General features: G+C 34.1%; 2 protein-coding genes across 5 annotated transcripts; one reads left to right on the plus strand and one right to left on the minus strand.

The window, feature by feature from the left end:
- Positions 1–4,409: 4,409 nt before the first annotated feature.
- Positions 4,410–9,575, minus strand: LOC108227801 (uncharacterized). Of its 2 annotated transcripts, XM_017403147.2 has the most exons (5): positions 7,945–9,573; positions 7,177–7,282; positions 6,993–7,062; positions 6,793–6,852; positions 4,410–4,651 (listed from the first exon to the last, which is right to left on the minus strand). In XM_017403147.2, exons 1-3 carry the CDS (start codon positions 9,363–9,365, stop codon positions 6,994–6,996), a joined length of 1,596 nt encoding a protein of 531 aa, XP_017258636.1. In that variant the 5' UTR covers positions 9,366–9,573; the 3' UTR covers positions 4,410–4,651; positions 6,793–6,852; position 6,993. The 2 variants fall into 2 exon arrangements, with proteins under 2 accessions (XP_017258636.1, XP_017258637.1); XM_017403148.2 differs by lacking the exons at positions 4,410–4,651; positions 6,793–6,852 and having other exon boundaries at positions 7,018–7,062; positions 7,177–7,335; positions 7,945–9,575.
- A 2,639-nt stretch (positions 9,576–12,214) lies between these two features.
- On the plus strand, positions 12,215–14,034 carry LOC108226600 (uncharacterized). Of its 3 annotated transcripts, none has more exons than XM_017401582.2 (4): positions 12,215–12,295; positions 12,877–13,022; positions 13,470–13,531; positions 13,682–14,034. In XM_017401582.2, exons 2-4 carry the CDS (start codon positions 12,908–12,910, stop codon positions 13,859–13,861), a joined length of 357 nt encoding a protein of 118 aa, XP_017257071.1. In that variant the 5' UTR covers positions 12,215–12,295; positions 12,877–12,907; the 3' UTR covers positions 13,862–14,034. The 3 variants fall into 3 exon arrangements, with proteins under 3 accessions (XP_017257071.1, XP_017257072.1, XP_017257070.1); XM_017401583.2 differs by lacking the exon at positions 12,215–12,295 and adding an exon at positions 12,344–12,677; XM_017401581.2 differs by lacking the exon at positions 12,215–12,295 and adding an exon at positions 12,346–12,783.
- The last annotated feature ends 670 nt before the right edge of the window (positions 14,035–14,704 follow it).

A 14,704-nucleotide genomic window follows, 5' to 3' on the forward strand; every position in this document is an offset into this window, starting at 1 on the left:
TGTAGAACGTATTTGCGAAGACATGGTGAAGGATTGGACCCACTGGCACTGCCACTGCCTAAAGTAACATGGAAAGAAAACATCCAACCATTTACCAATAAAAATCGTTTGGGCTAGGAAATAATTTACTTTTTTCTTTATTTCATCTTAGCTTTTGCGCTGGCTGGCTGGACATATTAGATCTCCTCTATTTGATCTTGTGGTGTCTGCCTATATGACTAGCATTGAGCTTCATTGTTTTTCTTTCTGTATCCTGAGCAGCTCTGTTTTCGTTCAATCATTAGTGAAATGATTATATGAAAGTTACTTCGAAAATGCTGTGCTAATAAACTATTTTTGTACAACCCTAATCTATGTCATTGGGCATATTTCGAAGAGTTACTGTTTGCAAGATTCGGTTTAAGTTAATGTTAAGATAGTTAAGGGGTTAGAGTTTATGTAATATGTGTCACTATAGAGGGACTGCGATGATTGTTTACCTTGCCCTGAGAAGTGAGAACCTAGCCGTTGCTTTCAGAGTACAGATTGTATGGTGTGTGTCATAGGCACATGATAAACACTAAATTTTATATATTTAGCTCATTTTGACTAGTTTAGTTTTTTATATGCAGGAGGTCCACCATTATTAAGTAGGAGTTAATCAAAATGAGCTAAATGCATAAGCTAAATACATAGAATTTAGTGCTTAGTGTCCCATGACACACACCAGAAAAACCCGTCAGAGTATTATAGTGTGCAAAAAAGGACGCATATCAAATCCTCAAACTGATCTAGTGGTAGACAAGAATCAGTAGATATGATAGACCTGAATGCAAGAAACTTCGTTATAATGCTCCACCATCTTAACATTTTGATTTCTACATGTAAAGAAGGCATTACTTTACATAATACGCCAGTTCATTTGTATAGCTAAACCTGTAAAGTCTTACCAACACTTTATGGTCATGGCACACTTTCTTCTTGGATTGTGCTTGGAGTAAGGTATCGTTATTCATTCCCCTTGGTAATGACTCATGTTATTATAAAGGGTCGGTTGGGGACTGGACTTGTTAAGCCGTTTATGATTTTTCAGTCGTTAGATGAATAACTAGTGGTCTAGATTATAATATTTTTCTAACGAGTTCAGTGTTTTTAGCCGCTGGATGGTGATAAAAAAAGCGTTGAACTAGTAAATGTCCATTGTCCAACGATTAAAAAACACTGAACATTTAAATAAAATTTTATATTCTTGATCGTCAGATATTCATTTAATGAAGAAAAAATAATAAACTCCTTTAACAGGTCCCAGCACACCAGGACCCTATTTAAAATTATACTCCATCCGTCTCAATTTATAGGTCCATTTTGGAATAAACACACATATTAAGAAAAAAGTTGGTTAGATGGAATCTTATCATGTATCATTAATTAGTGCATTGATAAGTGAGAATATTGTTGAGTTTAAAAAAAAATCACAATAAATATAGAGATTTAATGCATTGAGAAATGAGAATAATGTTGAGTTTCAAAAAAATCACATTTAAGATGTAGATAAATTTGTATTGAAAGAAGAGAGGGACAAGTATTTTGGGACAAATTTTTTTTCCAAACTGGACCTATAAATTGAGACGGAGGGAGTAATGATGTTAGAAAAGTGTGTAGACGCATACGGGTACTATGCACTACAGGTTGTGGCTTTTTTCGAAATGATTGGATATATTATAACTTTTTCTCTTTTGCTTTTCTGGAAAAGCTAATAATTCATGGTATTAGAACCCCACTAAGAAGGTTTCTAAGCTCTGAGTAAGGACCACCGATTATAAGATCCAGGGTAGAGATTTACAAACAGTAGTATACAATCATGTGATGAAATTAGTAGGTCAGCAAACCTTTGAAAATTTTGGACCTGAGAATAATACTAGACAGCTTTGTGTTTTCAAATCTTTGTCCACTACGCATTTTGTATTATGAATGAATTAGATTCATTAGAAATACGCAGAAACGTGTAAAGTCGATGGAGTTGGATCAAGGTTATTGAGTCGGTCGCTCTTTTTGAAATTTTTGGCCGTCTCTAGCTCTAAAAGTCGGTGATTAATCACGATTAGTCACTGATTAATCCCTGTGTTGTAGCCCGCCGAACTGATTAAATCTCCGATTAATCACAGATCAATTCGATTAATCACCGATTAATCTCTGTTCCGTGACTTCACCGATTAAGTCCGATTCCCGCTTTTTACAACACTGCTCCAGCTAAGTAATTTTATAGCAATATTTGTAATGCTTACTTTTATACCGTGTGGTGGTTTATTTATTTATTCAAGAATAATGTCAAGTATCCTGAAATATTTGTCGAACATCAAGTGACACGTAATTTATCGTGTCATTCATATTAATATATAAGTATTAATGTATAAGACCACCTTTATTTTTAAATACAGTTTCAATTAATTTATATCAATAAAGTATTCAGAAAACAAAATTCGGAGATAATTTTGGATGCTTGGATAGATAGCGATGCACCGCAGAAGTGGTTAGAAAGATGCATAATCATTGTAAAGACTGTTTAATTAGTAAGGTGGGATGACCCCAAATGCCACGGTTAATAATAATTTTGTTTGGCGTATGCGTGTACTCATTACTTAACCATTACTGTATTTATTTAAACACAAGGAAGAAACTGCAAGAACAAGTATGTGTTGCGACTTGCGATTTATATACTCACACGATACGATAAATTAAAAGAAATAAGGATTGAAGTGCTACTAAATTTCCACACCCAAAACGAATAGGATTGATTGATATAAGGGTTCTTTTCTTTGTTGTTTCTGCTTTTTAACATTTAAAGATATCTTCAAAAATTAATCAAATATATTTTATCTCAAAATTATTAAAGTAAAGCAATAGTGCCTTAAAAAAAAGTAGAGCAATAGTGGGTCTGTTTGGTTGGAAGAAGCAGAAACTGCTTCGGGCTTCTACCACTTTTGACCCGTTTATGTAAAAATGCAGAAGCACTTTTAAGAAGCTGAGAATGCTAGCTTCTCTCTCGCAGCTTCTACTTTTTTTCCAAACACTTTATTAATTTATTTACTTCTCGCTTCTAATCCATTTCTTTACTTTAAGCAAAAAATATTTTTTTTAAGCTTGACGAAACGGCCTGTGATTGATTCTGTCCAGTCCAGAAATTTAGGAAAGGGCTGGATTATTCAAGATTGAAATACCGTATAGCTCAGAGGCCTGGGCCCAGGCCCAGTTTCTAACACGCGGAATGTCCTTCCTACATACTAACTAGTACCCATGGGCCATAGCGAGCACGCCTGGGCTCCTAAAATACCCTTGCAGGCTCCCATCATCTTGGCCTGTTTCACCTTCTCGGTTATGTTTTCCTTTCTAGAAGTAATGTGTTTATTTGGCTTCATAAACAATTGTTTTTGTAAAAAAAATTCTGAAAATATAGAATCAAAATAATTTTAAAAAAAAAATAAAATATGAAAATGTTTTATTTTGTGAAAACTACAAAACAGAAAACAATGTCAAACATGACGAATATTTATATATTTTCCGTTTTAGAAAACTGTCCAAATAGGCCTAATATTTATATATTTCCCGTTTTTTAAAAACTGTTTCATACTTTCAAAAAAAAAAAAAAAAACTGTTTCATGATTATATATTGTATTAAAATATGTTTTTAGAGATGAAACCAGACACCACGTTTAGAAAAACAAACTAACTGTTTTATGTTTTTCAATGCAGAAAATATTTTTTTATTTATATACGCAAACAACAGCTATGATTATAAACATAGAAGACACCATAAATAATATCCAAGTTCCCCGTGTATCCTTCACAAAAGTTGCTGGCATTGGGGAAGATACAAACTACATTCTGAAAACTGGTATTACGTTTTGTTCATAAATAATATGTTATGTGCTCTTTTTTAGCAATCAAGCTTTCTTTGAATTAGAACCTTAGTTGGATCATTTTCAATTTTTTATTTTTTTTTCATCTCTGAGGCCATCATGTCGGAGCTCATATGCATACTAATAAGTTATATGACTCTTCCTCAACAGGTATTAGTTACGGTAAAGATCATGGAGCAAACCAGCCTGATCCTTCCACCAAGAGTTCATAAGAAATGGCATTAGTTGTTATGACAAGAATGGGTAGTACAAACTAATTTCCCTGATCAGGTATCATAATGTTACATGTATTTCCCGGTAGTTCCTGGTTCTGTAAATCAGTAAAACGAAACCCCTCCCGTCAACCGATGAACACTTAAATCTACTAGGCCATAAAGTTCCAAATTTAAATCCTAGTTCTGTTCTCCTGAGAAAAAAAACCTCCAAAGAGAAAGTAGGGGTAAAACTACGAAGATCTGCTGGCCAAATTTTTGTATTGATAGATTATTAATCAGGCACAACCGAACAATAGAATACACCAAAGGAACATATTAAACTTATTGCTGTTTTACTGCCTTCAAGATACACAGAAACTTTATACATGCATAGAACATACACAACAGTCCTAGAATTTGCAACATGAGGATCATAAGATTACGATAATGATCATGATGAGAAATAAACAATAATAAAATGAACAGGAAAAGCACACCCCCTGTACACTTGGCAGCAAGAATTAGCCTTGATTTAGGTAAACAGATCCAAAAGAAAGTCATCTGTCAAATTTGTAAACAAAATGTAATAAGCACCAGCAGCACCATACTGTATACTTGTCATTAAATAAAATGAATCTAGTCGGAAAGAAAAGAAAGAGAGCTGACTACCAAATTTAGTTATGCAGAATGTGAACAAAAAACTACGAAGATAATTATCTGACAAGAACTTGAACTTTTGAAACTGCTAATAATTAAGATCCTAGTAAAACAATTTTTTAACATGTACAACAATAAGATTATAACATTAAAATACACACTGCCACACGGAGACATGCAATTTGTGCTGCTATAAAATTTAATACTCTATTCACTTTGATTGTTGTTCTGTTTCAGTGCTAGAATCTTTTGAGCAAGTACGAGGTGCAAACAATACTTTTATTCAACTTACAGCTAAACTTCGACCTCCATATCGATTTTGTAAAATAGAACCCATATCTGCAATCTTATCGCCTAGAGTTATGCTACAATGGCAGCACCTATACGGCTATACCCCAACAAGTCCAGTACACTTGCTGGCACTGCGAGGAGTACAGGTACACACCCCCACATGATCTTGATATATGCACTAAATGGCAAAAATGGCCATCTCAAAGGCCTTTGTAATTTATGAACTATTACTGTGCCTATGATATCCAACAAGGCAAAAGAAGGTTAGAATTTTTTTATATTTTATAACATGACATGCTTCCAAATAACCCTAAAGATCCGTTTTATCTTGAAAGACATTGTCATTAGAGCTAAAAATCATAGGGAATTACAGCTTTTTTAATCAATAGCCATATGGGATACATCTCTGAATAGATATACAGCAAATATGTACAAGCAGGCCACCAAATCGAACTAACACCTGATAGGCCATTACAATAACTAAATCATCAGACGACATAAAGCAGAGTTTATAATGTGGGCGGAAACACCTCATTTGGGGAGGCTTGTATGAATATTGATTATTTGATTAAACTGAAAATACCGCCCAGAAGAACTGAGTAGACTCACACATGACACACCGCATCGTCATCAGGAAAACAACTTGTCACTGGATACACTTGTTTATTATATAAGTAATATAATACTCCCTCCGTTTCAATTTACATGTCCACTTTTAAGAAATTTTTTTGTTTCAAATTACTTGTCCACTTCAACTTTCAATGCAAAATCATATTTCCAAAGTCAATTCTAATCCACATATCTCTTATTTATATTTCCTAGATCAATCTCACTCCACATATTTTGATCATTTAATGCAATTAATTTGTGAACATCCACTGTATGATTTTTTTAAAGTGGACATCTAATTTGAAACGGAGGGAGTAACTATAAAAATATGGGTGCATGCGTAATTTTGTGCTTATGTATCCCTGAGTAGGAATATGATTGCTTTTGCTACAAAGAACAATAATTAAAACCAAATGAATTAAGTCGCTCATATGTAAGTTTCCATGGAACAGTAGCATTTCAGCAGAAGTGAATATTAGATTTGTAGACAAGCTTTTAGAGAATTTATAAAATTAAACAAGAGAGTAGGTCTTAATTCAAAAGCATCCCCATCTCATTCTCTACATGCAGCTTTTTCCTGGAAATTCGATTAGAGGTGGACTCCGTTTGGTACATTTGTTAAATGAAGAGTAACCAATAACATAAATTTTATCATTGGTTTATCTAAATGAGAATGGCATCTTCTCATAGACGTAAATTAAATATATGTAACTAGAAGAATTTATTTATATTTTTTTTAAAAAAGGACCCACGGGAAAAGCAAAGTTGTGACTCTTAGCATTGCAGCTGAAATGACTTTCCAGCTTTTACAAGATAGTGTTTCAGGGGATTATTAAGATGTGAATACAAAGCATATGTAACGAATAGTTGCTGCAAAACCTATTTTCCCCATTATTACGTTCTTATTATTTGAGTTGGCGAACACGACTTTCCTTTATAAATCCTTTTTAAGTGTCATAATCCATTTTTAAGATTATAGCAAGAAAATCATTTATTCAGTTGAGGTAAAGGGAGCAGATCGTCACATTTTGATATGACAAAAAAATTAAGAAAGATGAATAAGTATAAGAACAATAAAATTCATGCCTGTCAAATACATAGCCACAATGAGGAAATAGGATACTGATCAGTTAAAAAAATCATACCAAGGAATCTGAGCAGCCAGTCGGACTCCTCCCATAGTTATTGAACTTCAGTTGATGATTCTTGGAGAAAACAGAAGTATGAATACAAATATTTCAGACATTCCACAGAGAAGAAAAGATTAAGAATAAGGAGAATGTTACATAAATCCATCATTTGATCTAAAATAAATAAATCTAAGCAAGATAAACCCTTTACTAACATTAAATTTGTTTGTTTAATGATTCTGGTGTTCCAGGATTTGCAAATTCATGAAGATCTGGTTGGTCAACCTGAGAGATATGAAATAAAGCAAAAGTCAAAAACATTATTATAGCATGGCCTGCTTCTCCATGACATGAACGACTGAAGAATCGGCATGTTTTCTTGTCAATCAATATACTTACAGAAGTTTGACCCTCCTTCCAACCAGGATCCTTATCCGAAAGCAGGCTGATATATTGCTCCATAGCCACCTCCGGACTCATGTTCCCCAGCCTTTGCCACGCATTCCTTGCACAACGTAATCAGTTTGCTCCATCACTCACACATAGCAGCTGTCAACCCTGTTATATAACTAGCAATCAAACTATACCCTGAAAGTTGTTCAAGGGTAGGTCCTAGTGTGCACTCCCTGCTCATCTCACATATCCGATTACTCTCCTAGTTTTCTCCTAGTATACTGACTTTTGCAGGTCCTTTCTAATGTGTATAGCTGAATACCTATATAATATCAATGATTATTTTATACATGTTATGTTGTTGATTGAAAAGCTGATTCTGCATCTTTATTTGAAAGTTCATGGATGAAGATTATTTAAAAATTAAAATATAATTTGATTGGAGAGGCTAAGATATATATAAAAACTAAGCAAAAACAATTATTATATGAAGACTGTAATGGAAAATTGCAGGAATTTGTAATGTCTTCGCATGATAAAAATCTTTATCACCTTTATTTATCATTGTTATGTTCCTATATAGAGCTTAAACTATTTTTTTTCCAATTAGTATCAGTTAGCTTAGTTACTCTAATGTTTCCCAACCTCTACATTAAGCACTTTTTCCTTAACTTATAAATGACATGAGACTATGAAACAAGTAGATATTATTTGTTTGGCAAGCACCCCAAGCATTTAGAACAATTAAGGTGGATGCATAAAAAAACCCAATACCATTTAGCTCGCGCAGCGATTTTGAGCGCCATAGGTTGACCCTCATAACAAGGTCCTTCCAAGGCAATCTTGTGAAGGGCATACAACTGCATCTGCTCATCATTCCCCAGATTCAACAACTTATCAGCCTTTCCCGCATTTTCAACATAATTTGCGGCAGCAGCAAAAACCTTCTGCAAGTCACTCCTCTCAATCCCTTCCCAATCATCATCGTCGTCACTCACCAATCCTTTTCTTAAACTATTCTCTATATCCATTTCCACAACTCCAGTTCCTTGACTCACTTCAACAACCCTTACTTCTTCATTTTGATCCATAACAACCCCTCCACTAGCCAGAGTCACGCTCGTATTTTCATTTTCAAGCTTATTAATAGTAACTACATTATCAATGACAGATTTCACAGCATTTTCTTGTTTTGTTACCCCGTCTACAGCACTTTGCACAGGATCCAAGTCCTTCAAAACTCTTACCTCCCCACTGCGATCCTCAAGAACATCATCATGTCCTGACTCCACCTTTTTTTCATTATCAGCCTCTTCAATACATATATCTTCATCAAATGCAACATTCACTACATCCTTAACCTCTAAATCACCTTCACTATTTTCACCGACAACCAATTTCTTCCGCACCTCCAACTCTCTACTTTGATCATCAACACCATCATCACCAGCTACTCCTACACATTCATCTACAACAACCTCCTCACAACCATCCTTCTTCTCACTCGAATATCGATCTTCCCAATTCCCCTCATTTCCGTTACCCTCACCCATATCCTCAGTAACCATCCCCACCAAATCACACCTCTCACCACCAACCACCTTTACACTTTTTTCGAAATCCGAAAAACCAATTTCCCCCTCAATCTCACACCTTCTATCAACACCCAATTCTTCCACAACCCCACCAACCTCCCCACTCCCCACATCCCTCTCAGCCACCCCGTCAAACACCTCCCTATCATCCCTCAACTTCACTTCAAAACCCCCACTAGACTCCCCCTCAAACCCTTCAAAACCACTAAAGTCACCATCTTTCCCAACACCATGATCTCCAAAACCACTAAAGTTTCCAACTTTATCAACACCATGATCACTCCCCTCATCAGACCCTTCAAAACCACTAAAGTTCCCAACTTTACCAACAACATGATCTTCAAAACCACTAAAGTTCCCAACTTTACCAACTTCTTGATCACCACCATCATCCACAAACCTAACCTTCTTCCTCTTACTCTTAGCACCCCCAACTTTCAGCACTTTGCTCAACCTCACACTTTCTTGATCACCCTTTTGGCCTCTCTCAACATGGCCACCATCACCATCACTCAAAAAGAACTTGGTCAACAAAAAAGAAACACAAAGGGTCACCAAAGCTGTCAAAAACAGTTGCTGAAACAAAAGAAAGAGCTCCATAGCCTAGGCAAAACAACACTATGTGATCAAGAACTAAGAAAAATAAATAAAAAGAAGAAAAGGGTCAAGTGAATGGATGGATATACAAGCATAGAATAAATGTAGAGATGGAAATGGGATATTCGGTTATTCCATAGAAGTTACTTGGTTTTTTTGGTTGAATTGATGAGTTTGGCTGCTCTCTGCTTTTTCTTTTGGCGGTTGGACCCAACTGCTATCTGTCTTGTTTATTTCATTTTATTCATTTTTTGTTTTTTGTTTTATATTTAATTTGGATATAAAGTTGTGTATTTATATGATTTTGTATTTTGTAGGTGTCTATGCGTCAGCCATTTCAACTCTATCCTTCAATGGATATCATTCAAGTTCCAACTCCACCCTTTTTGGATTTTTTTTTCTTTTTTTTTTTTTAGAATCATCTTGACATCATACAAATTCGATAAAATATATTTCAGTCGTGAACAAAGTTCATCGAAGCCGACGTATACCCCTTCCTTCCCCAGGTTCCTTACCTTGGAGGGGTGTTCGGTATTTATTTTAGAATTTTTATAGAATATAATTTTAAAAATATATTTTAAATTTTTTTGAACGAAAATGTAATATTTAAATTTTTGTCATGAAAGACATTTTCAAAATAAGTAAGAAATTTTATTTAATTTAAGTCTTCAAATACATGTCAATCATTAGAAAAGAATTATAAAGAATTGTGAAGGACATAGAAAATATATATTAATTATTTTAAGAGAGCCGAGATTTTTAATTTGAACATGGTTATTTTGGAGAAACTGAATATTTATCAAAGGAATGTCCAAATATTGAAATAAATATTTATAAATTTACCTCTCAGCAACATGGTTAAAATTTAAAAATATCGATTAAGGAGGGGTTTTTCCGTAATTTTTTACATTACAGTAACATAAAGAGGTGAAAGTAATATGAAGATTTGCATGGCTTTATAAATCAAACCCAAAGCATCCTTAGAATATACTTTCCAAATGTTTAACATATGTTTGTATGTGCTTTACGTGTTTGTAGTAATTAAAGATTTGATGGTTACGGCTAATGTAACTATATTGATGTACAAGTTTCTTATTCTAAATTCTTTAGATTAATCGTTAATCAGTAGAAGTTACCGTACGCGAAACATGATTAGTTGCATATATTAAGGTTAAGTAGAGTATAAATCTGGATTAGTGTAGTAATGAAGGAGTTAAAAAGAGATGGTCCAAGCGGTGGGTTTATCCTCTGTTGTCCCGGGTTCGACTCTGCCTTATCCGAACAGATACTAATTTGTAAGTAAGGTATATAAGACTCTATGTAAAAAAAAAAAAAGAGATGGTCCAAGACTCGAAGTTGAAGATTACAAGAAATGACAAGGAGAGGCAGCAAAAGTCGAAGTCCATGGGCTAGTCAGCAAAATATGTAAGGTGGGAAGATTTGTGAGCTGAAGTGTCGAACATATCCGTTAGGTATAACGTAAATATTAGCAGCTCGGATCGAATTAAATTTATACCTATATTTATTTAATTTTTAGTTTTCGATGCTTTCTGGTGGCTCGTGTAAAAGATGGGGCTTATTTGGGGGTTATTCTCTTATTTTCTCTACACAACGATGAGATGGAAATTTGAATAGTAAATAGAAAATGCTTCGAATTTTATTGATAATATTGATGAGCTGTCTTTTTTTCTTTTCTTTTTTTTTTTTTGATAAAAAAGCTGAGCTATCTTAGAGCATCTCCAACGGCGTTGGCTATAATCGTTGGCTAAATTGGACCTGTAAGACATTATGTAAAATTTGCTGAACCTGTAAGATATTTTGCTTCAATGGTACTGACTATATTAGTTGGCTATAATTTAAAAATAGTATGTTATTAATATTTTAAATTGTTAAAATAGAATATATCAGTTCAATATGGTAATAAATGATGTACAATCTTCCTACAGATTTTCTTACAGACCTGTAGAGGTTCGACAAATTTAGCCATCCATAGGAGGTTGGCTAAATTTATAGACAACAGCTGAGCATGGTTGGAGTTAAGTTTTTGGAGCTGTTGGCTAAATTTTTTTATTTTAAGTATGCCAACTCACCTTTTAGTCAAGGGCTTTAGATGGTTGGAGATGCTCTTATAATCCTAGCAAGAAAATAAGAAGAATTTATTTCTTTTTTAAATAAAAAAATTATTTCTCTTACGGTTCCTAATTCTATTTCTTTTTAACCCCCAACAGTTGACCACCTTTTGAAGATTGCTGCAAAATTTTGTGATTATGATTTAGTGTCCCGTGAACGATATGTAATTTTTGCGGATCGCCTTCGCACAAATACTTGAGTTACATATTCCAGACTCGTCACATATCCTCCTCTGTATTATACGCATCGATGGTCAACATGAAAATCAAATTTTTTATACTCCCTCCATTCTAGTTTTTTTGTGTTAGTTTGATTTGTTGTGGTCAAATTGATCAAATTTTGGTTCAGTTTTCAAATTTATATATATTGAATAATTAAAAAATTTATAAAAAATATATTACTAACCTAGATCTATTCTATTTTAAAATATATTGTTTTGATTTTGAGGATTATTTAAATATTTACTAATTACTGATTAAAATTTGATATATTTAATTATAAAAAATTAAACAAGATTAAAAAAAAACTAATCCTGCCCCTACACTTATTCGCGTTCTTAAACTATGGCATAAGAAATTAGAGTTCAGAATAACGAATTATAATTTATAAATGCTACTTCATAAATCATATCTGCACGTATTTTGTCACTTTGATACGGCTCAATCGCTTAAAATAAATGATTTGATCACAATTTCACGGGACCGGAACAAACAAATAGACAATACATATCTTTACCCACGGGCTCTTAAAAGCTGAAAAAAGGCTTCTCCTCTCGTGTAAGATATTTCTACGTTGGATATTAGGTGAACCAAAATTTGATACATTAAGGCAGCTAGATTTAAACCTCTTTTTATATACTATAAATTTCATTTGCGGTTTGACAGAAATCTTGAGTTCGACTTTCTATCGGCTTCAAAATCTATTTAGGACATTCCTCTACCTATTGGTTTAAAATTTTGATTTTAATTTAGATCGTACTAACATATGGTGCTAGGGAATCACCGAGTATTCTCGATGTAAATGGTGGGAGTTATTGTATTCCCGATGTCTGAAGCATTCAATTCTGCTTCATTTCCTCCTGACACCAATGTTGTAACTACACTTAAAGAAACCACCAGAGACAAAAGCCATAAATCTCTGCAACCATGGGCTTGACACATACACTATCAACTTATTAATGACTCTGTCAGTGTCACATACTCCTCCTCAACACATAAGCCTTTTTTTTGGCCGTTCTTTCTCTGATTGCCACATATTTTCCTCTGCATCTTCTTTGCCAAAACATTTTCAAGTTATTATCTCCCAGTGACTTCAGATTGTTTCTGCATAGACTTTGAAGTAGTATTTTTTTAATATTTGTTGATATGTTTGTGGGCTTTTTCAGGATTTGAGGAAGGACTCTGTGCAAATCTGTTATGAAGATCTCTGGCCTGATGAAGCCTTCTGGATTCTGGGTTTTGTTGCTGATGCTTGGGGCAGCTTTCATCTTCATTTCTTATTCTTGCAAAACATGTGTCCTCAAGTCTACTGGTACAGTCTTATACTCCCTCTGTCCCAGTACTTCCTTAAAGTGTGTGTCACGTCCCCATCCCCGGTGAGTATGTTTTTGTATTCAATTTTGTAGGCAAATATCTTGCTACTTGCAATGTTTTGAATCATAACTTAGACTGTGTTTGATGGCAATTTTGTGACATATTAATAACCTGAGATTTAATATATAACATGTTCGAGTTTTATTTTGAAATATACATCAGTATTGGTTGATCTGGTGTCTTTGGATCAATGATTTTTTTTTCTAAAATTTCCGATGAGAAGATTTTGGCGTCTGTGAATCCAGGCAAAGGCTGTGTAGCCGTGTTAGTCTTTAAAATTATACAATATGATGTTGTTAAAGTTATACAATATGCTGTTCTTCTAGTTCCTCGTGATATTCCTGACTTATTTATTTTCGTATAATATGCATCTGCTTGATCTCAGATGTGGCTTCTACGGAAGCTGAAAAAGACACGATTGTCTCTGTAACAAGCAGAAAACTGAAGGTACACAATTTAACTGAATGGAATAGCTCTTTTATAATCCTTTAACCGGAAAGTTCCCAACTTCTGATTGTTTTTACCAAGCTGGCAAGTTCTTAATTTCCACAAATCTATTCCATAACTTGTTGTTCTTACTTTTCCCTCACTTGGTAGTATCTTGACCACAGTCAAGTGAGTGGCACCAGTAATGCAGGTTCCATCAATCCGCAAGATTATGGTCCTGTAGATCCGGTTCCAAGTTCAAAGGCTTCCATACAAGCTGGACCAATTCAGCATGACACTCCACTTATGCCTTATATCCCTCCTTCTCCACCTGCCCCGTCCAGCCCATAGCGCCTTTCAGGAAACGCTAAATCCTAAAAGACTGGTGCCCCGAAGATCTGCACTTCTGGTCTTGTTGAGCAATGTTTTGCTATGTATGTATATAGTTTCCTTTCTCTTTATGCAGTTATATGTAAACTTCAGTACCTACAGCTCCAATGATCTAATATTTTCTTTTATCTCCATCTTTTTGCAATTTCTCCAGTCTTCATATTAATGCATATCGTGCATTATGTCCCGACAGAAGCAATATTACAGTTTCTTCGTGTTATGACTTGGCCTTGCCTTACATATTGGTTCAATTGTTAAAATATGTTTACATTGTATTAGGAGACTGGATGCATGATGTCGCAGAAACTAGGAAATTCTGATAATAAGTTGTTTTTGCGGTTTGTTCCCAAAAACAACTTATTATCAGAATTTCCTACTCCTTCGATCCTCGGTTCTTTTCTGCTATACAGATTAACTTTCAGCATATGCTTAAGATATAAAAATGTTATCAAATGTAGCTGTAACAAATATTCGCATTTTTCATCTGAAACTGTCATTAGTTATCATATTATAAATAATGATAGTAGACCCAAATATTAATATGAATCTGCGCAGCTAAATCAGTCAAAACTGTTACATTTATATGAAACTTCCATGATTTTATTAGTTATAATATAAATTTATAGTAGACTCTTGTATTTATATAAATCTCCACAACTAAATCATTCAACTAATTTGTTATCTATAACATTATCTTTTCTTTAAGAAATTCGTATATAAATATCACCATATACATCTTGCTTCAATCATCTATAGATTAAATTATGGTCATCTCTAAGCATATCGTCCTGCTCATGATTTTTC

This window comes from Daucus carota, chromosome 6 (assembly GCF_001625215.2).
Source record: "Daucus carota subsp. sativus chromosome 6, DH1 v3.0, whole genome shotgun sequence".
In the NCBI taxonomy this organism is placed as follows: Eukaryota; Viridiplantae; Streptophyta; class Magnoliopsida; order Apiales; family Apiaceae; genus Daucus; species Daucus carota.

Excerpts from the sequence above, each read along its gene's own strand:
- LOC108227801 (XM_017403147.2), bottom strand. The coding sequence starts at position 9,365 with ATGGAGCTCTTTCTTTTGTTTCAGCAACTGTTTTTGACAGCTTTGGTG. Across the intron at positions 7,283-7,944 it reads ATCGCTGCGCGAGCTAAATG|GAATGCGTGGCAAAGGCTGG; the intron begins GTATTGGGTTTT and ends ACGTTGTGCAAG. Across the intron at positions 7,063-7,176 it reads GGAAGGAGGGTCAAACTTCT|GTTGACCAACCAGATCTTCA; the intron begins GTAAGTATATTG and ends CATATCTCTCAG.
- LOC108226600 (XM_017401582.2), top strand. The coding sequence starts at position 12,908 with ATGAAGATCTCTGGCCTGATGAAGCCTTCTGGATTCTGGGTTTTGTTG. Across the intron at positions 13,023-13,469 it reads ATGTGTCCTCAAGTCTACTG|ATGTGGCTTCTACGGAAGCT; the intron begins GTACAGTCTTAT and ends GCTTGATCTCAG. Across the intron at positions 13,532-13,681 it reads TAACAAGCAGAAAACTGAAG|TATCTTGACCACAGTCAAGT; the intron begins GTACACAATTTA and ends CTCACTTGGTAG.